Source organism: Pezoporus flaviventris, unplaced genomic scaffold, assembly GCF_033815535.1.
Source record: "Pezoporus flaviventris isolate CSIRO_AGI_PZ_B2104156 unplaced genomic scaffold, CSIRO_AGI_Pfla_v1 ptg000031l, whole genome shotgun sequence".
Lineage (NCBI taxonomy): Eukaryota > Metazoa > Chordata > Aves > Psittaciformes > Psittacidae > Pezoporus > Pezoporus flaviventris.
In genome coordinates, this window is record NW_026892579.1 from 43,758,164 (window position 1) to 43,780,573 (window position 22,410).

Consider the following 22,410-nt stretch of genomic DNA (forward strand, 5'->3'; position numbering starts at 1 on the left):
ACACGAAGGAAAAGTTACAACTTGTAGGACTGAAGGAGTTTTGTTTGGGGTTTTTTGTTTGTTGACAATTTGAAGGCTAATGTCTTGAACAGGCTTTGAATTAGATCTTCAGAGATAAACTACATGGAACAAAACCTGAGTCATTTATATTGCTGGATGTGTTGCCTCTATTGCTGTTGCAGAAATCCCAGTACAGGATAGCACAAGACATTGCTCAAAGCAAAAAAACCTGCAGGTGCTGGGAACACTTAGATTCTTAGTGATAGGTGTAAGAGTTGTCCAAGGTAATAACCCAGGATCTCCACCATGGAGAGACAGAGGCATTTTGGGGACTGATTCAGGCCCCCCTGACACAGAAGTTGAAGAAAGAATGAGGGTTTTTTAGCAGTAGGTCTGTCTGTCTATACTCTCTGGAGGACTGCACATAGGACATATGGCTTTTTCAAGTGATGTCCCTTGAAATGTCAAGTGAAAATTAAGGTTAGAACACCTGCTACCTGTATTTTCTAGATGTCTGTGGTAGGCAGGACTTAAAAGTCTCTGATTTGCACAGTGTATTACGTCAATATGAACAAAGCTGTGAACAGAGAATTCATCTGCTTCAAGCAGAGGAAAAAATATATGTTCTGATTTTGAGGAGAAATGCTAAAAACAAATAAAAAATAATGCCATTTAAAGGAAGGGGAGAGAATGTCACTTTTGCAACTCTGATACCAGTACTCTGACCATGAATTTCTTTCTTTGTGCTTTCAAGATCAGTGAGGTAAATGACCCGTCAGTGCAAAGTCTTGAATGCATCCTTCATTTTTATGCTTCTTGACCCATGAAGTCAATAAAGGATGTCTCAGCAAGTTCTTTCAGCAGAAGCTTCTAATACAATTGTGATACAATTGAATGAATACCCCAGGAGAAATGAACTTTCCAAATAGACACAAAATCCTAGACTGACTTTCCACTAGGCCAAATCCCTGCTATTTCAGGGCCTTTTGTTTTACACAGGAATGCCCCACTACTACCTGGCATGAAGATAACTGAATTAAATTGAAGCCTGTGCTTCTCAGAGCTAAAAACCACAAATGTTTGCTTGTTAGTCTTTACTAGATGATTTTTATTAAATATGGCATTTCAAATTGTTCTTGGGGTCAGAGAGGACAGACTTTTTACTTTCGGAAGTATGAAAGAACTGAAGAATTTCAAACTTTCCAACATGAACAGTGATCAGCAGCTTGGGTACCTGTGTCAAACTCCATCAAAACTGTTGTCTTCTCTCAGCTCAGTTACACCACACCTCTTGATTCAAAGTACTTGCATATTCAGGTAGCATCTGTAACAGTAAAACCCCAGTTCCTATTTAGGAAATATATATAATGAGGACTACTGATACTTGTTTGAAAAATAATCTCAGATGTAATACTTTTCAACAAAATAACTGAAACTAATTTTCAGATAGCATGTATTTGAGTACTTTTTCTGACTTCATTTAACCTACACTGGATTGTGTTATTTAAAAATCTGGCCAATTAGATCATGAATGACAAAAATAAAGAAAAAAAAAGAGGACCTATTTCCATATCACAAAGTAATTATAGTTTTGTAACATACAATTAGAATAGTGGGTCTCAACGTGAATATGAAACCACTGAACAAAAGGAATCTTCATTAGTTTTTTAAGCCTCCAAATTTAATACAGGAAATGCCACTTTGACAGACTGCGCAAAACAAATGTGACATTCATCCTGTAGTTTTAAAGCATAGCTGTAAATAATTGGCTAAGTCAGTGGTTACAAATAATCTTTCATTGTACAAACATCATATATGCTACTATGAACATATACCTGAGTATGTGGAATCCAAAATAGATCAGAATAAATATGTACATATCATCTGATCCACATTAACAAAACCCCCTGCAAAATCCTTTAATTAGGTTGGCTAGATAATACAACTGTTCTTCCTCCAAATTAAAAGTTTTCATAGAGATGCAATACCTGTTTCAGTCTTATACTGATATATTCAGTATCTCAGTAATGGGGACCATGTATACCTGTTTGGTGAAGTTCAATTAAGAAACCTAATTCAAGTCCAATGTAATTAATCTGGTTTGGGAAGGTTTCTATTAAAATGCTGCATGCTATTGAAGCCTGAGTTTAATAGTTAAAGTACCTATAATTAATCACACCCTTGTATGCAGTACAAAAAGAAAGCTATGAAATGGATTTTAACATTATTTTTCCCAGACACCCTAAACTAAATCAAGCACAAAAAAATCATGGAACTAGCATATTTCACACTCAGACATTTCTTTATTATGAGTTTATTAAAGACACAAATATGAACTGCACAGAAAATTCTAATGGGAGAAAAAATCCAATAAAACTATACCATTCAATTTAGAAATATATCTGAAACTGTCAAATATTAATTACTGTTGAAAAATAATACCACTTTTTTTCAATAACCTTCTCAGAAATATAACCAAAATGAGGTTCAGTTCCCATCTCTCTGAATCTACTGGGAAGACTCCATTAACAAGAGGAGAAGGCAGACGGAGGCTGCATACAGGTGAGCCAAAGTAAGCCACCTTGCATTGTCTCACACCAAAGCACCAAAGAGCAGAGGTTACAGTCTGAGGTGGGCCCTCAGGCAGCAACACTGCACAGTGCTCTACTGCTGCCACAGAAAGGGAGGTAAGGAAGAGTCTTTAAGCTTCCTCCTACCATGGCATCCTAAGATTGGGTCTGTACAGAGACAGGGTTCTTCATTTTGGGCAATTTCCTGATCAAAGCACTTCAGAAGTTCCCTGTCTATCTAACATGATCTGACCTTCAGATATTGCCATGTCCCACACCCCACAGGACAGCGTAGTTTCTGAACTGCATGGTGACTGCACGTCATGTTTCCTGCTTTGTCCTCTTTTCATTATGATCTAAACGAGATGAGGTTGAGCACCTTCCACTGCCCTCTTTCAACTTCTTTTGTGTGTCCAGAGGGAACTGACAAACTCTTTCCCAATTTTCAAGCCAGTAAGAGAAAAGCTGTTTGACACATCACTAAAATCCATGGAAAATGTCTTTAAATCCTAGGATTTCACTAAAGTGGGTGCTGAATCAGAATGAGAACAATCATGAGCTGTAACAGCAATTTTGATCCAAGCCACATACAAATATTCTAACCTTTAAGTTTTGTTAGCAATTTTAAACTGTCAACACGTATGCCAAATTCTCACACCCAAGTCTACATATTTAATCATCAACAGCCGAAACATCCAAGACAAGGGAGTTACATTAATGCCAGCTGGATACCAAATTGAGATCTGTTGAAAAATCATGATATATCTGCCTTTTGAACTAGAGATTAGTGCTTGGTTGGCCTATTTAAGTATATACTTACTGATTTTCTAGAACACCTTCTTCACTGTTCAGTTTTAATTTCAAAGCAGTCAAGCAAAAGAGATCCCTGCAAGATCATCATATTATGTCATTGATCTGCACTAGCAGAAGACTCAATTTGCTCAGTAATAAGTAACCTAGGTCAAAGGCCATGACTGATAAAAGACAAAGGGTATCGTTTACACTCATGTCAATCAGAAACAGCTTCAGTGGAATAAACTGAACTAAATTCACTTCAAATCAGTGTGAAAGAATTTTGTGTTTGCAGAATTTGAATTATGTGGCAGTGAGGAATTCACCTTTATTAGTCTGTAGCAGGAAGCATTACAGACTACTAAATTAAAATACTAGATCTGCTATATTGGCTTTTTAACCAAAATGGGGATTATTCTCTTATTGGCAAATCAAATTCATGTCACGGTTTAAGTTCACTGGCTTCCACTGCACTATCTAATCTACTTCATGGTGTGAATTCATAGATTCTGTGATTTTGCATTAGATAAGAGAACGGTACTTAGTGTCCTACTTCTTAAAGAAAAAAAGACAAACCCAAACCCCCCAAATGCAACTATTTGCAACAATTAGCAAACTTTGGATATGCAAGATTTTTTATTTCTTGATTTTTGATGTTCGTAGTATCATGCACTTCTAATAGTCCTAAAACACGTGCAATTTTAAAAGCATATTCCTACCTACAAGATGCTATACAGGAATAATTTAATTTGGTAATTTAATTTGCCTTGTTTGGGGACCTGGTTGGAAGAATTGCATGGCATACAGCCCTAGAGAGAAGCCCAGGAGAGCTGTCTTATTTTCAAGGAGCATCTCCTCCGAGCTCAAGAAGAGTCCCTTCTGATAAGCACAAACCAAAGAAAGATGGCAAGAGGCCTGCATAGATGAAAACAGAGGTCCTGACTAAGCTTAAACAAAATGTTGCAATTCAGAAGGATCTCAGACCAAGAACTAAATGATTCTCTACTGGTTTTGGCCAAAACCAGATGCAGCATGAAAAAATTATGCAGTATTTCCCAAATGTGCATCCACTTAACTGGCACAGTATTTTTGTAGGAATATGCTGATTCCATTAAACTTCTCCAGAAGTAAATGAGGAGGGTGAAGAGAGATCACTTTGTATGAGGAATTTATGTCCTACTTTGTTTAATTCGGGGTAAATAAAAGAATGCAAACCATCTTATATACTACTTACACTTCAATTTAAACCTTCTTCTGTGAAATACAACACAAAAAGCAATACAGATGAGACTTTTTGTTGCTTTGTAAATTTTAGTAGACATGGAAAACATCAGATAGTTTATCTGAGTGATGTTACCAGTAAATATAATCTTAGTAACTATCCTTCGTGACAGCCACTTAGGAGCAGCAGAGAGTCATAAAATTATGTCATTAAGTCATAAATTATGTCTCAAACCCATTCATTTGTTTGCAGCAGCAAATTCTAGTCTTTCAATTTCATACCATACTGAAACAATATTTTCTTCCACCACGAAACAAGCAAATCTTTAGGTCTATTCTGACCCAAACTAGTCACAGCCATTTATGCACACTCTGAAATGCTGACATTAAGAGGTTTAAACATTGATCATATTACAAATATGTATTCTTACATAATGATGAGTCAAGAAGAAACACTAATAAAATGGAGATCAGTAACTTTGACCATTAGTCTATATAGCTCTTCTTCCTAGAGCAATTAATTTGCACTTATTTTGAAGGTTCAATGAATCATCCTCTGACAACCTTATTGATTATAAATACCTGAGATGGCCACTACAGCCTAGTATGACTGATATGAAGATATAAAAATCACAGAAGGGATTCATGGCCTCTACTCTGTAAAGAGCATCAACGATTTCCCCTGGTCAAGACGACAGACAAGTACAGAATCATCAGAAAAAAGCCAGGAATTACATGATGTGAGGTTATATTGTTGCGGCATAAACTGGATACATAAAGCTGAGCCTACTATATATCAGATCCAAAACTTTAAATGAAATATTTCTCAACCTGTTTATGTTGATTTTAGACAGCCTCAATACTTAATGTACCAAACTTTTTATTATTTCAAACAAACTTCTGTACAAAAACGTCGGAGCAGGCAAAGAAACTCAGTAACTTTGACTCAGTAACTTCGGCTAACAGCACATGATAACTCACAGAATGCTTTAAGATTTACATTTTTATTATACAAGTGACAAATGGCTTTCTTCTGGGCTACTTGAAGACTTCACTGTTTGACAAATAATTGCAGGTAAGCATGTATTAACTTCAGTTACCAAAGCTCAATAGAATGAACTGTCATCCACCTAGATTTACCTAACTGTAAATGACTATGAACAAAGCAGGCTTCTCCCCAATATATATTTTTAAATGTCCCCCCATTAAAAATGGAGCTTGTAAACAGTGGATTTACTACCATGAAAAAGCAGTGTAACCACTGCTTCCAGACAAAACCCCCCAAAACCTGGTGTGATTTCTAATTCTGTTCCTGACAACAACATAGTGATCTGCTGCTACAGCTGCAGAAGTGACACGAATGCTGGAGTTGCAGTGCTGTTCAGTATCACAACACATATTAACATTGGCACCTAAGGGTTCTGATCAGGCTTGAGAAACCTCATAGTGGGACTTCTGCTCAGAAATAAACTCTAAGGTAATACTGTTTAAGGACTGAGTTCAATGACTCAATCTGTCACATCACAGACAAGTTTCAGCAGACCAAATGCATCTTCAAAGTTTTAAGGTAATGTTTTTAGAAGTGATATATGCATGGAAATTCCAGTGAGAGCACACAAACCCTGAACTACATACACAGGAATAAGCAAATAAACCTCTGAAACTGTGCACAAGCACTGGAGTTTTCACACATACATGCAAGCAAAGTACACAAAACCAAACACGTTTTCAGAACGTGACCTCTCCAAGAATATTTACAGCAATGGCAGACCACCCAGAAGACACACTGAACAGAGCATGAGCACTCTGCTGCTTTTGGCAAAGTATTTCTATTTCATTTATGGAAAAATTACTAAAAAGTAAGAACAAACAACTTGGCAAAGTAATTCAAATCCTTGAATTACCAATCACATCTAACTGAAAACCAATGGAGAGCTGTCAGCTGACAAATATTTCTGTGTTAACTCTGAATCATCTAATGAATAATACTATCAAGGAACTTGATGACGTTCCTTAGACCAGCTCAGCTCTTAAAACTTATTTATATCATCCCCATTCTAACACCAATTTGACTCCAGGGAAGTTTGCTGCTACAGAAGAGTATTCCGCTTTATACCAGTTTGTATCAGCAAAAGGATTACTTACTAAGTAGACCTGTTTGAGACATAATGTTCACCATTGTATATATACACTGATAAACCATTCCTAGTTAAGTCAAGGCATTAGTATTTTCTCTTTCATTTCTAAATCTAATACAATTATACAGAATTTGCAAAATTTAGGAACAGTCTTAGAACACTTCCTCTGTTTATTTATACTGAACCTGAAAAAGGATATTAATTTCTTCAATTATTGAAAGGTACAAGTTATACTTAATAAAAAAGGAAAAATGACTTCTTTGCAATATGTTTTTTGATGCCAGCCAGCATATAAGCCTTAAAATTAGGTGGATCTCCACTTTTTACAGGAAAGACAACGTATCTTATGAGAGTGATGAACATTTAGGTATTCTCCTATTCATAAACTGACTAAAAACCTGTGCACGTTCTTAAAACATACCCCATGAATTTTACTTTCCTTTACGTTAAATTTCTCTGTTTTTCAAGTTGATTTTCTGTGTTGTCTTTGACATTTCTCTTTATTTGATTTCCACTTTGTCTTCACTACTACTTACTTTGCTAATAGAGAGGTGTTTAAGGATTAAAATGCACAGATAAACTGTAGTAGTTGACGTATCTAAGTAAAAAAGTATTCTAAAAGTCAAAAATAAAGGCTAGCATAAAAACTTAGGCTGTGCTATATAAAGTCAGTCAGGTTATGAATAGATTCATATATTTTAGCAATGTGAAGGAAATGGTTATGTAAATACACACAAGTATTAACATCAAACTGTATTAAATTATGTAAACATACACATCTTCTGTGATCAATACAAACATCTACTTGTCTCAGGACACTACTGCAGCATAGCTCGAATTTGTTTTGAAGTAGATTCGTCATTCAGGTGTTTCGTAGTGAACCTAGAAATAACAAGTTAAAACATTTTATAAAATGAACAGGGATTAGAAAAGTCTGAAAACTTCAGTACCTATTTTTGAAATCAATGTATTTCAATTACACAAAAGAAAAACTTACATGTTCCTCTCATCACTGATCACTGGAATTAATAATGGTTAATAGTCTGGTGTTCTTTATCTTCTATATATCCCTTGCAGTAAATTATTCCCTGTTACTAGGTGGAGAACTGTGTCTAAATCCTGCCTAAATGCTGTTTTCCATCCATCTCTGACATTATCATCGTTCTGGGTTGAAATGATCTTTTTTTCCCTCCAGTTAGAAGTCTCAAAAGAAGTAAGATCATGGAAGTACATAAGAAATAGGGTAAATATGAAAGGATTTAGTAATCTAGACTGAATTTTGGCATAGTGTATAAACCTAATTTTAAGCAGCTTTCTTAAATGTCCTGGGAGGACTGGAAAGCTTTAGCGGGGGGGGGGGTTATATTTAAGCCGAAGCATTCTCCACTGCTTATGTTTGTAGGCCGATTGATTACCACATAAGCTCAAAACACACCTGATACCTGCAGGATTTAACTCCACATCAATTTTAATTCAAAAACATAGTAAGCAAATATGAAGGTGCAGTTCTCACTCTATTCAAGAATTCAACAGCTAGAGAATTCAGCACAGCTCTGAAAAACCTGGAACTAAGACTTCTGTATCAGCTGAAGAAAAGTCACACCATTGCGTCTTCCTTCCCAAGATAGCACCTTAAACACCTAGCTACAGGATTGGGATTGCTTTTTTCTCTAATTTCAAAAAACAAACAAACAGGGTCATATTAAAAGGGAAAGAGAAAAGGGTATTATCAAGAATCTGAGAAATAAATTATATACTTCTAAAATGTTCTAGTTGCTTGGGTATTTTATATAACAAAGCATACTTACCTTTTTAGATAAGCTTCAGGCAATAAAGCAAGCTTTAAGTGTCTCTCAAGAAGGACATTATGAGTTCCGTTACTAATAGTGATTGCTTATCAAAGTGAAATGAAATAAACATATTTTCTTAATAAATCAAGCTTCTAAGGTGAAAAGTCTTAAATATAAAGAGATCTGGAAAAAAAGTAAATTGGAATATGCTATGGCTGAATCAAACAATTATTCCATACGTACCTGAGAGCATTCAGAAGCCCTTCCACAGTGTCGGGTGGCTGTTCCTTTAAAACTTTTATGCATCCCTTCATCTGGGAACAGAAGCATGCCACTATTGAACAATAATATATGAATAGCACTAGCTGAAAATAAAGAAACATTTCACCATACACAGGCAGGTTTTTTCACTATTGAATATTAATGCTGCTTTGTATGATACAATAAAATCATAGCTTACTAAAAATTAAGTTAAAATGCTAACTTTTGAGAAAACATAATCTACTTTAACGAGCATTTGTAGATAATAAACATATATTTTATCTTTAACATAATTTCTCCATTTCCAACTTAAATTATCAAGAACAGCTGATATAAGCTAAAAAAAAAAAAAGCAAGCAAGTTCCATGTCATTATTGTTGGCAACTATCAAAGAGATGTTTTAACTTTGACTTTTATATATACACTTGCACACAAGAAGGAATTTTCAGTATTCAGTTTTCAGCTGTAAACCTAACTGGTGATAACTTATGATTTTTTTCATAACTAATGGTTATGAATTTAATCTGAGATAAAAGTCCATGATGTTGATTTTAAACACCACATTGAATGAATATCTTTGTGGAGACTGTACAACAGGCTGAAACTTTGTCCAAATTTGTAGAAATGAAGCAGAAAAACAAGACGTAGAACTCGCTGTCTAGTCAATACAGAGAAATAAGAAATTCCTTTATCCTGTCCAGAATACACTTTCATATATAATGAGTCACACTCCAGAAGTACCTATTCTCTTTCCATTGCTAAGAAGATATCTAATAGCTAATGAGAAATTAGTCTAGATGAATTCCATCTTACTTAAAAGTCTCATTTTCCAAGTCACATTACAGTGCTAAATCTAAAAGCCAGTACGTTCTTTGCAGCTGAAGAGCAACTTGCCTTATAATGGAAGTGGATGATGAAATACATAACTGAAGTCAGGGACTGTTAATTTGCCAATAAAAATTACGTGGAAAATGCAGCTCAGCCTCCTGCACAATGGCCAGCCTAACAGTCCCTGATCCCTGTTCTGTTGGCTCATATCTACCTGGAAGACAAAACCAACTCTGCAACTAATGGAACAGATGAAATTCTCAGGTAGCAGCACATGTTTTGAAGATTTTTTCAAGACTATATTCACATCACTCGGAACAGGTTTACATGCCCCATCAGACCAGACCAACTCAAAGGGGGTAAAAATTCAAACCATTCTTTTCTGGTTTTGTTAGAATCAGAATCCCTAAAACAGTCAAAAAAGAGAAGTTTTAAATGGAGTCTCCAGTCCTGAAAGAGTAAGGAAAGGGCAATTTGTTCCACTGTTCCTGAAATTCACTTGAAACAGCCCCCAAGAAGTGACTAGTTTGGAGAAAAAAATTGTTTTTCACAATAAAACAAACTGATCAGCTAAAATATTAAAAGAATTTTTATTAGGAAAGAATCACTAAACTATTGAGGTGAATTAAGATTTCGAATCAGTAATCATTTTTAAAAACTGATTCATACATCTCCTGCCTTCCATCTGCACCTAGCTAACTTTCCTGTAAGGTTACAGGGTTTTAGGATAAATGTGAGAAACAAAGTACACACATTATATACTTGGTCCTATCAAAATTTTACTTGTGCTGTCCCTGTAGGCAAGAGATTGAATTAGCACTCAGGAAGTCTGCATTCAATTCCCAGGCTCTGTCTGCTGCATGACTGAGCAAATCAATTCACCTCTTTGTGACATATCTTTCCCTCTGTAAAACAGAGTCAAAGAGGAGATGCGGTAAAATACTGGTATCTTCAGATGAAAAATGGTAACAAAGACTGAATGTCATAACATAGGTATATAACTTATTTTCTTTTGAAGTAGGCTTTCTTGTAAAGGGAAAGAGTGCATCTTGTTTTTCATAACAGCTTATTTCTGCTAAAAGATGAGCTTTTGGTTTCTAAAAACACATAGCAAAGATCAGAATACTTTTTGTGTGTGCTTGCAATATCTGAAATTAAATAATAAGGTTGATTTCCCTGTGACTGCTTATGCCAAAGCTAAACCTGAAGGCTCATTATCAACATTACAACAGTAACATTTCAGTTCTCTTACTTCAGATTTCAGCCAAACAAAGACAATGTTGAGTATCTGCTTATTTACGGCAGAAATACTGTCACAGATGAGCATTTCAGCATAAATAAATTACGTAATTAATAAAAAATTATGACCGTAGCACTTACTCCAGGGTAGGTGTATAATACAAAATAATACACAATTATTTTAGTGTAACCATATAGCTGGCAGGAAAACAGAGATAACAGAAAAACAAGTATCTGTGTCTGGAAGAAAATAAAAATAAAAATAAAAAACAAAACAAAACCAAAAAAACCCTGATGTTTATTTTAATTTCAAACTAGCTGATATATATATATATATGCAGGTGAAGATAAATTCCAAATTTTGCTACTCAAAAGTAATTAAAATGATTTATACAAAGCCATAAGCTTGTGTTTAAGAAGAGCTGTAGACTAATTTTCTCACATCTACAGAGTATTACAGAAAAGTCATTCTTACATCGATCTTTGACGTCTTTGAGAAAGCTCCCACAGGATGAACGTGGTCATACAGAATAATAACTCCCACCATTACTCGCATGCAGAACATAAGGGTCTCTTCACTGGTGAATCTACTCCTGTACTCTCTGGAAAACAGAACATAAAAAAGAAATAGTCTTGACTTTGTACTGAACAATTCTACAAATTAAGACTATGAGCACAAGAAATCTGAACTAGAATTATATTTTAAGGTTGAAGATGCATCTTAGTAAGACTTTAAAAATCTCTGAATTGCGTAAATCCTAGTAAATCTAGAAGAATGGTTAGAAAGAAAGCAAATGAAGATATGTAAACCTCTTCCGATACCCCTTTCACAGTTCAGATCCTCACTTCACCAAGATGTCTGAGATGGATTCACAGAAGATTTCCACAATTCATGACACATGATGGAGACTGATCGTACTTCTGCTTAACATCAGAAACACAACATACTGGGACCTTAAAGGAAAGCTACTCTTTTTGCTCAAAGTCCTACTTTGATGTGGTTTAGTGGGATCTTATTTCAGCAGCTAGTAAATTCAGGACTTCATCTTGGTGGATCATAGTCATTGATCTCTTTCTAAGTCTAAAAGCAGCTTCAACAATCCAGGTTCACTGAGAATCTGAAATGCAGAGGCCTATGAAACACAACTGTACTGAATTAATTCTAAGGAGTTTTCCTTTGACTTTTCAGTTCCAAAATAAGAATACAGATGGCTCACTGTTAAAAGACCCTTGTGGCTCTAATCCCTGAAACCACCATCAGGAAACAAAAACATTACTTACAGTAGAAAAAAACAGAAATCCTAAAACCCAGAAAATATGACACTTTTTCTAATGAATATTTAGAATATATAATACATAAATTTGTCTACTGTCATTCACTGATTTTCAATATAACACTTGATTGTTTCACTTAAATGTATCATTAAAATACTAAAATCTGTCCTGTACTACCTTTCAGTTTAGAATAACTTCAACTTTTATTCTTACACAGCATCATAACATGAAGAGATTTAAAGGCTACAGACATTTTGATATTGAAAATGCCTGACTAGCCCACAACTAGAACTGAATATCAGATAACCTTCTGGTACATGACTCACAACTTTGTTTCTCTACTTTTGCAAAAAAATGAGCTGACACATAAGGTTACTCTCCAGTTACTAGGATGTCCTGGGATTGAGAGATGAGTCCTACCACCTATATACACTTTTCCAGAACTTTCATAAACAAACACAGTAACCTCAGGAATTCTGTCCTTTATATGGCACCATGAACAAACAATTCAAAGACAAGATTACCTTGACTATCTCGTATGTGTTTTCTACTTAAGTAAACATCTAACCTAAAAAACACTTGACTAAATGCATAGCTAAACAATAGCAAGCCCACTGGTCCTACCTACACTATTAGATGCAAACACAATTGTACAGTTTCTATACAGATGAACTTCCTCATATCCAGAATAAGATGGCTGCATCCAAACAAATGATCTTTGAAATAGGCTATGTGTATCATTTGTAAAAGCACTACTTGAAAAAGCCAAAATCTTTCCCCTATGCATGCTAGTAAGTGAGCGGCATAGGCAAACAAGAAACAGCAGGCAGCCTAAGGCCCTGTTAGAGAAGACACAGACACTGAAGCCTATTACACAATTTTAGCCTTTTGTTGAAAGGCAGGCTGACCATGTTAAGCTCCCCCTGAGAAAACTGAATTCATTAAAATAATAATACATTAAAATTTATTAAAAATATTATAAGGAGGTTAAAATAGGAGGCAAGGCTTTCTAATACACTTTTATATACAAAGCTTTGCATATAAATGTATATACATGCTATACAATGCTTTGTATATAAAGTTGCTAGCAGCTTAAGGCATACATAAAGGAATTCATTTGGAAGAAACTGTGTTTATCCCAGATGGCTATGTAAAATACAATACAAAATTCTCTCACTCAAGAAGAATAAGATTTAATGTAAAACTTACGGTGTTTCCAACATGACTTTACAAACACTAGCCATAGTACTTAGACAGTCCGTCGTATTTTCAATTGGCAATGTTTTGTTCTAGAAGGGTAAAAACCAGCAAAAGTTCAATAAAAGGTCTTGTAAAATTAAAATCAAGCATGTCTGTGATAGACCTTTTCTACCCCATTACTTACTTCTGATACAAAATGTGTAGTTGCATTACTCAGTGTTTTCAGCATTGGTGTGGCTTCTGCATAAAACAGGGACATTCTATTGGCCATTTCATTGTTTACTTCATTCTCAATGTCTAGCTGGTGAAAAACATGAGAAAAAATAGTCAGCAAAACTCTTGATAGTAGCAGGAAAAAGACACAGTACATGCTCATGTCAGCAAGCAGATTGTTGCATGAATAGTTCAACTCGATTTGCTTCATGTGAACTGCTGATTAACTCTCAGTGTGAAGGACAGAACATGACATCTAGCAAATCAAAAGAAAGAATACTACCACAAACAGTATAAATGCACACTGACAAAATACCTCAGTGTGAGCAGCAGATCAGGTTTTATTTACTTACATGCATGTTGTTTATTCTGTTGCGACTTATTGTCCGTCTGTAGTAACTGAAGTCATTCTGAATTGCTGGGTTTCTCATCTTTGTGAAAGAAAAACAGGAAATAATCAGTTTCAGTCCAAAATACATAGAAAAAAACATCATGTATTACAAGATTTTATTAACCTTAAGTTCATCAAAACGAAGAGTAAAATGTAAGATTTCTGCAAACTCTTTCGCTAGAGCTTGTTCCCGTTCCAGGTGTTGAGTTGGAGTATAAGGTGGGCATGTCAACGACTCCAATAAGCTCTGCAGGGCTTTCTCTGAATAAAAATCAGAAGCACAAATTCTATTCAGTCCAGATTATGACACATTTTAAATATCTAAATATATGTTATTTGAAGGGAATGAACCCTCCAAACATGCAGAACCCTAATGGAAATGCTTTTTCTTACTATTCTGAGAAATATTAGTCAGATACCTGACTGTTCAGGCTCTCTGCCATTTCCTCTCCATTTTCTAGCAGTGAGCTCTTTTCTCCTTTTTATCACCCTTTATCTGGGTTCTCTATCAAAAATTCTAGAGAAAGAATTTTTACTGCATTCAGATAGTCAAATCTTTCTCTTTCATCTTTCCCAATTAGCCATCAACTCAGTATAGAGGTTATTCTGGCATCTCTGTTACTAAAAGTGTACTCTTAGGCACTGATAGCAATGTAATTCGGCTCCCGCAGCTATAATTACTAGCATAACTCAAAAAATGAAAGACTTAATAAGCAGAATGTTGTAGAAGAATTTCCTTGCACTGGGAGCTCTCCCACTTCATACATACATATTGCATACTGGTTCTCTTCCAGAGTCCTAATTTAAGGAGTAATTACACCATGTTTTGGGTTTGTAGGGATGAAAAAGTCAGTGTAAAACTTTGGGTTTTCACTGTGTGAGAGAGTTTATTAATACCCTTTCTCCCTGAGATAGTTACCCCATTATCCCTGGTTTTAAAATATCTCAAAGTATTATTGTTTTACATTCCTTTTAAAACTCTGAAGTACCCAAATTACAAAAAAATAAATTCCATCTGTACAGTATGGAACAGTGAAACACAGAGAGAGTGACATGCACCAGAGAAAAACCTGACACAATTTTATTGCATTCTTTGCTTGTACTGTAATTAGAGAATACAGACTTATTTTAAGTGTCAAACAAACAAACGACGGTAATTTTGAAATCAAATTAAGATTAAAAATATGCCTTGGTAAATTTAATTGCACTTAAATGTCTGTTCATATTAAACAAATAATAATAACTACCCTTTAAAAGGCTGTGGAAAAAGAAGCTTCCTATTTCTTTATATATAAAGCAACCTAATAGACATACTAAACCAGGACTCACCTAATCTGAGTGAAAACTCATAGAAGCGCTTCAGCCTTACAACCAGGGGACATACTGAATTCCATGCCTTTTCTTGCAACTGGATATCATTGGGGTTTTGTATTGCCTGAAATGAAAATATTACTGTTAAGAACTGTGGTATATAAATAACAAGCAAAAGGTGGTTTGGGATTTTTTAACCATATCATTTTAGAAAGTAAGCATTAAAAAACATAGAACAATGATAAGAAATTACACTGCACAGGAATAGGAAATTACTAAGTTCAACAATTACTATGCTTTCCATCTTTCCTTTTCCCCATAATGCACTGATTTAAGATTATTCATTCCAATACACCACTATGTACAGAAATATGTCTTAACATATTCTTTTGGGAGCAAAACTACTGTAGAAGCATCAGGTAACACCTTTTGTCTGATTGCAGAAATAGCCTTTTGTCCTGGGTTCAGCAGTAGCAGTCATGTTTCTCCTTCGTGGTAGCTGGTGCAGTGCTGTGTTTTGACTTTCAGCCTGGGAACAGTGCTGGTGATACCGATGTTTTTGGTTGTTGCTAAGTGATGTTTACCCTGACCAAGGACTTTGTGAGACTCATGCTCTGCCAGGGAGGAGGGGAAGCTGTGCGGAAGCAGAGACGGGGCGCCTGACCCAGGCTAGCCAAAGAGGTATTCCATACCACAGCACGTCATGCCTGGGGTGGGGGGTAACTGGGAGTTACCCGGAAGGACACGGGCTTCTGGGTGGGACTTGTTTCTTGGCCGGTGGTATTGTATTCTCTTCCCTTGTTATTTTCTCTTATCATTGTTGTCGTTGGTAGTAGCGGTGGTGATCTGTGTTGTACATTGGTTGCTGGACTGTTCTTGTCTCAACCCATGGGAGTTGCACTCTTCTGATCCTCCCCTCCGTTCCTCTGGGAGCGGGGAAGGGGAGAGCCCCGGGGCGGGGGGAGGGGGGGGGGGGGGGGCTTGATTGCTCTCAGCCCGGCACCACTCACTGGGAGTGAGTGAACAAGCTGTCCGGCTAGGGTTTAAACCATGAGTTCTTTTGGCGCCCAGCGTGGGGCACGAGGGGATGAGATAACGACAGATCTGACCGGATTCATAGTCATTCGTCACAATGCTGATTTATTGGCTCTCAAGGTTGTTCCTCTTGATCTCACAGTTTCAGTATATCATATCTTACTTCCATTTGGTATTTGCTGTATTAGTGTTTTTCAAGTGTGGGGCTTGGGCTAAGGTTCTTGTCTCATTGTACTTTATGGTAATGACTTGTAATACAATAGAATCATTGATCATGAAACTGATCTGGCTTATGTTCCCAATGTGGTCACCACCTTTATACTTTGGGAGGAATATAATAGAAGTGCTTAGCAATTACACATCTTTTTTCTCCTTCTCAGGTGCTCAACCTGTGAAGGAGACATCCTTTTACCCTCCCAGTCGTCCCCCCAGACCATTTATATTTGAGAGTTTTGAAGTTTTTGAATGGCCTTTTAATGCTGTTGAGACTTGTTTGCTGATCGTGATGGGAATCACCATGCTAACACGCATACAGAGTGTGTTTTGCCTACGACTGATTTCAAGAGTTAAGCAGAGTCAGGTTTGGGTCTTGTCTGGGGTCAAACGGCGATGTAGGAGGACCAAGAGATTTTCCCTGAGGCTGGACAGTCATGAGTGGCAGGGTGTGTGGGATAGTATGGGCAAGTATCTAGGTCAGTGGGCCCCTCCAGTACTTTAGAATTTCACTACCGAACAACTGCAAAATCCAGAAGAATTAGTAAAACACTTAAATGAGGTGTGTGGTCATTCTGGCCATACCAGAGATGGACAAATCACGGCAACGTGCTGGGGCTTGGCCTATGATTACAGGGCCTTGTTCAACACTATTCAGCACCTTCAAAGGGAAAAGAATGTCAGCGGATCTCAGGGCAAAGCAACAGTCAGCGCAGCTACCCCAGCTCCAGGCACAGCAGCTTCACCACCCCCAGCGACAAGTACAGTCGCTACTCAAACTTTGGCTGCAATGAACAGCGCAGCTACCCCAGTGGCAAGTACAGCAGCTGCTCAAACTTCAACTGCAACAGACAGCGCGGCTACCCCAGCTCCAAGCACAGCAGCTGCACCACCCCCAGCAACAAGTACAGCTTGCTACTCAAACCACAGTGATAATCACTGCAGCCAAACCAGAGGACCACTTTGTAGCAATATCGGTTGCCCCTGTACGCAAGAGAACAAGCAAAAGAGAGGCAAGAAGAGTGAAGCGAGATGAAGAAACAATGAATTCACCACCCGGTCCAGCACCTGATCAGGAGTCATCATCACATGATGAAGAAGAAGAAGAAGAGGTAACTTCTCGACCTCAGAACTCAACCGAGCTACGGAATATGCGAAAAGATTTTACCCGTCAACCAGGGGAGCACATCATCACCTGGTTACTCCGATGCTGGGACAATGGGGCTGATGGTCACGAACTAGAAGGTACAGAAGCCAAGCAGCTGGGATCACTTGCTAGAGAAGGGGGAATTGACAAAGCAATTGCAAGAGAGAAAAAGTCCCTCAGCCTTTGGAGGCGGCTCTTGGTAGCTGTGAAAGAAAGGTTTCCATACAAGGATGATGTTATGAGTCGTTCGGCCAAGTGGACTACTACAGACAAAAGCATCCAGTCTCTGAGGGAATCAGCCATCGTAGAGATGATCTATCACATCAAGCCGAATAACGGGGATACACGCATAGATCCAGATGAAGTCCAGTGTACAAGACGCATGTGGCGAAAACTTACACGGAATGCACCATCATCATATGCCCATTCATTGGCAACAGTGACCTGGAATGACATAGTACCACCAACAGTGGATGAAATGGTTCATAAACTCCGAGAGTTCGAAGACAATCTCACCCCTTCCATCATCTCAGCTGCAGAAAAACTGTCCCAGGACCTCAAACAATTGAGGGACGATCTATCTGATTTATCCAGCTCCTCACATATAACAACACACGTCTCAGCTATTAACAAAAGGTGTCCTATTGTTCGAGAGAGGAGATACAGGAGGTATATGCCACGGGGTACCCTATGGTTTTACTGGCGGGATCACGGAGAAGACATGACAAAGTGGGATGGAAAACCTACTTCAGCTTTGGAGGAATGGGTGAGTGAACTGAAGAGGGGAGCAAGGGCCAAGACTGATCGTCCCATGAGAGCTACAGCTTCAGTCGCTGGTGAGCAGTTTCCCAGATGGAGTGGAAGAGCTGATTTTACTCCAGCTCCTGTGATAATGAAGAATAATCCCTTTCACCACGACATAAGTGTCCAACGCTGTGATGACCATTAGAGGGGCCCTGCCTCCAGCCAGGTGGAGGTAGGGGACAATCGGATTTACTGGACTGTGTGGATCAGATGGCCTGGCACATCAGTCCCACAGAAGTATAAGGCTCTAGTAGATACCGGTGCACAGTGTACCCTGATGCCATCAACCTGTCAAGGGGTGGAACCCATCTGTATTTCTGGAGTGACAGGAGGATCCCAAGAGTTGACTGTGCTGGAGGCTGAAATCAGCCTGACTGGGAGGGAATGGCAAAAGCACCCTATTGTGACTGGTCCAGAAGGCTCCATGCATCCTTGGCATAGACTACCTCAAGAGAGGGTACTTCAAAGACCCAAAAGGGTACCGATGGGCGTTTGGTATTGCTGCTTTGGAGACTGAGGAAATTGAGCAGCTGTTCACCTTGCCTGGTCTCTCAGAAGATCCCTCTGCTGTGGGGTTGCTGAAAGTTGAAGAACAACAAGTGCCAATTGCGACCACAACAGTGCACCGGCGGCAATATCGCACCAACCGAGACTCCCTGATTCCCATCCATCAATTGATCCGTAGACTGGAGAGTCAGGGGGTGATCAGCAGGACCCGCTCACCCTTTGATAGCCCCATATGGCCAGTGCGAAAGTCTAATGGAGAATGGAGACTAAGAGTAGACTATCGTGGCCTGAATGAAGTCACACCACCATTGAGTGCTGCCGTACCGGACATGCTAGAACTTCAGTATGAACTAGAGTCAAAGGCAGCCAAGTGGTATGCCACGATTGATATTGCCAATGCATTTTTCTCAATTCCTTTGGCAGCAGAGTGCAGGCCACAGTTTGCTTTTACTTGGAGGGATGTCCAGTTCACTTGGAACCGACTGCCCCAGGGGTGGAAACATTTGCCATGGACTGATCCAGACTGCACTGGAACAGGGGCAAGCTCCAGAACACCTGCAATACATTGATGACATTATTGTGTGGGGCGATACAGCGGAAGAAGCCTTTGAGAAAGGGAGGAAAATAATCCAAATCCTGCTGAAAGCTGGTTTTGCCATAAAACGGAGTAAGGTCAAGGGACCTGCACAGGAGATTCAGTTTTGGGGAATAAAATGGCAAGATGGACGTAGACAGATCCCCACAGATGTGATCAACAAGATAACAGCAACGTGTCCACCAACTAATAAGAAAGAAACGCAAGCTTTCTTGGGTGCTGTGGGGTTCTGGAGAATGCACATCCCAAATTACAGTTCGATTGTAAGCCCTCTCTATCATGTGACCCGGAAGAAGAATGATTTTAAATGGGGCCCTGAGCAGCAACAAGCCTTTGAGCAAATTAAATGCGAGATAGTTCACGCAGTAGCCCTTGGACCAGTCCAGACCGGGCCAGATGTAAAAAATGTACTGTACACTGCAGCTGGGGAGAACGGTCCTACCTGGAGCCTCTGGCAGAAAGCTCCAGGGGAGACTCGAGGTCGACTCCTCGGCTTTTGGAGTCGGGGATATAAAGGATCTGAGACCAGCTATACCCCAACGGAGAAAGAGATACTGGCAGCCTATGAAGGGGTTCGAGCTGCTTCGGAAGTGATTGGCACTGAAGCACAGCTCCTCCTGACACCCCGGTTGCCTGTGCTGGGCTGGATGTTCAAAGGCAGGGTCTCCTCTACACATCATGCAACTGATGCTACATGGAGTAAATGGGCTGCACTAATTACACAACGAACTCGAATAGGAAATCCCAGTCGTGCAGGCATTCTAGAAGTCATCATGGACTGGCCAGAGGGCAAAGATTTTGGAATGTCACCAGAGGAGGAGGTGGTGCGTGCTGAAGAGGCCCCACCATATAATAAACTGTCAGAAAGTGAAAAGCAGTATGCCTTGTTTACTGATGGCTCTTGCCGTATTGTGGGAAAGCATCGGAGATGGAAGGCAGCTGCATGGAGTCCTGGACGACAAGTTGCAGAAACTGCTGAAGGAGAGGGTGAATCGAGTCAATTTGCCGAGGTGAAAGCCATCCAGCTGGCCCTGGACATTGCTGAACGAGAAAAGTGGCCAGTACTTTATCTCTATACTGACTCATGGATGGTGGCAAATGCCCTGTGGGGGTGGTTGAAGCAATGGAAGCAGAGCAACTGGCAAGGCAGAGGTAAACCCATCTGGGCTGCTGCACTGTGGAAAGATATCAGGGTGCAGAACCTGGTGGTGAAGGTACGTCATGTAGATGCCCATGTACCCAAGAGTCGGGCCACTGAGGAACACCAGAACAACCAACAAGTGGATAAAGCGGCTAAGATTGAAGTGGCTCAGATGGACTTAGATTGGCAACATAAAGGTGAATTATTTTTGGCCCGGTGGGCCCATGACACTTCAGGCCATCAGGGCAGAGATGCAACATATAGATGGGCTCGTGACCAAGGGGTGGACTTAACAATGGACACTATTGCCCAGGTTATTCATGAGTGTGAAACATGTGCTGCAATTAAACAAGCCAAGCGGTTGAAGCCTCTTTGGTATGGAGGACGATGGTTGAAGTATAAATATGGGGAGGCCTGGCAGATTGACTATATCACACTGCCACCAACCCGCCAAGGCAAGCGCCATGTGCTTACCATGGTGGAAGCAACCACCGGGTGGCTGGAAACATACGCTGTGCCCCATGCCACTGCCCGGAACACTATCCTGGGCCTTGAGAAACAGATTTTGTGGCGACACAGCACCCCAGAGAGAATTTAGTCAGAAAATGGGACTCGTTTCTGGAATAACCTTATAGATATTTGGGCCAAAGACCATGGCGTTGAGTGGGTATATCACATCCCCTACCATGCACCAGCCTCTGGGAAAATCGAACAGTACAATGGGCTGTAAAAACTACACTGAGAGCAATGGGTGGGGGAACTTTCAAGCACTGGGACACACACTTACCAAAGGCCACCTGGCTGGTCAACACCAGAGCATCTGCCAACAGGGCTGGCCCAGACCAGTCAGAACTTTTACATATTGTAGAGGGGGACAAAGTTCCCATGGTGCATATGAAGAATTTGCTGGGGAAGACAGTCTGAGTTATTCCTGCTTCAGGTAAAGGCAAACCCACTCGTGGGATTGCTTTTGCTCAGGGACCTGGATATACTTGGTGGGTAATGCGGGAAGATGGGGAAGTCCGATGTATACCTCAAGGGGATTTGATTTTAGGGGAAAACAGCCAGTGAACTTAATTGTATGCTGTTGCCTGCTGTGTAATACTTTTATAGCTCATCAGCTAGACGTCTCCAGGTCACCAGCGACTAGCCCTGACTTCCCTCCAACTATCATCCCAACAGAGAATGAACTTTGATAGAACCGGATGAGTTCCACAGTAAAGGAACGACCAGCATCAGCAGGCAACAATCCAATACTGCACACAGCCTTTCCTGCCCTGAAAGATTGTTACAAGAGGTGGAACCTGACATCATGGACCGAATGGACTCAGCAGCATTATAGGGATTGGTCCATGCACTAAGAAAATGATCTTTTTCTCTTGGTCTGTGTGTATATGGATGTATATATGTGGGAGAGCGATGGTGTACTGAAAATGTGGGATCTGAGCATGACGTGAATGGTATGGAATAAGGGGTGGATAATGTCCTGGGTTCAGCAGTAGCAGTCATGTTTCTCCTTTGTGGTAGCTGGTGCAGTGCTGTGTTTTGACTTCCAGCCTGGGAACAGTGCTGGTGATACCGATGTTTTTGGTTGTTGCTAAGTGATGTTTACCCTGACCAAGGACTTTGTGGGGCTCATGCTCTGCCAGGGAGGAGGGGAGGCTGTGAGGAAGCAAGAGATGGGGCGCCTGACCCAGGCTAGCCAAAGAGGTATTCCATACCACAGCACGTCATGCCCA

At 39.4% G+C, this 22,410-nt stretch overlaps 1 protein-coding gene across 9 annotated transcripts in view; it reads right to left on the bottom strand.

The window, feature by feature from the left end:
- Nucleotides 1-7,200: 7,200 nt before the first annotated feature.
- CYRIA (CYFIP related Rac1 interactor A) overlaps nucleotides 7,201-22,410 on the bottom strand; it is a 61,448-nt gene continuing 46,238 nt past the window's right edge. For 8 of the 9 annotated variants that reach the window (XM_061460855.1, XM_061460859.1, XM_061460856.1 and 5 more), the window contains 8 exons: nucleotides 15,248-15,353; nucleotides 14,043-14,179; nucleotides 13,881-13,958; nucleotides 13,499-13,615; nucleotides 13,324-13,403; nucleotides 11,315-11,441; nucleotides 8,755-8,825; nucleotides 7,201-7,603 (listed from right to left, as the gene is read on the bottom strand). In XM_061460855.1, the coding sequence (XP_061316839.1) occupies nucleotides 7,540-7,603; nucleotides 8,755-8,825; nucleotides 11,315-11,441; nucleotides 13,324-13,403; nucleotides 13,499-13,615; nucleotides 13,881-13,958; nucleotides 14,043-14,179; nucleotides 15,248-15,353 (780 nt within the window). In that variant the 3' untranslated portion in view covers nucleotides 7,201-7,539. Of the gene's footprint in view, nucleotides 7,604-8,754; nucleotides 8,846-11,314; nucleotides 11,442-13,323; nucleotides 13,404-13,498; nucleotides 13,616-13,880; nucleotides 13,959-14,042; nucleotides 14,180-15,247; nucleotides 15,354-22,410 lie in introns of those variants that run through there. The other variant, XM_061460860.1, reaches the window with a different exon arrangement.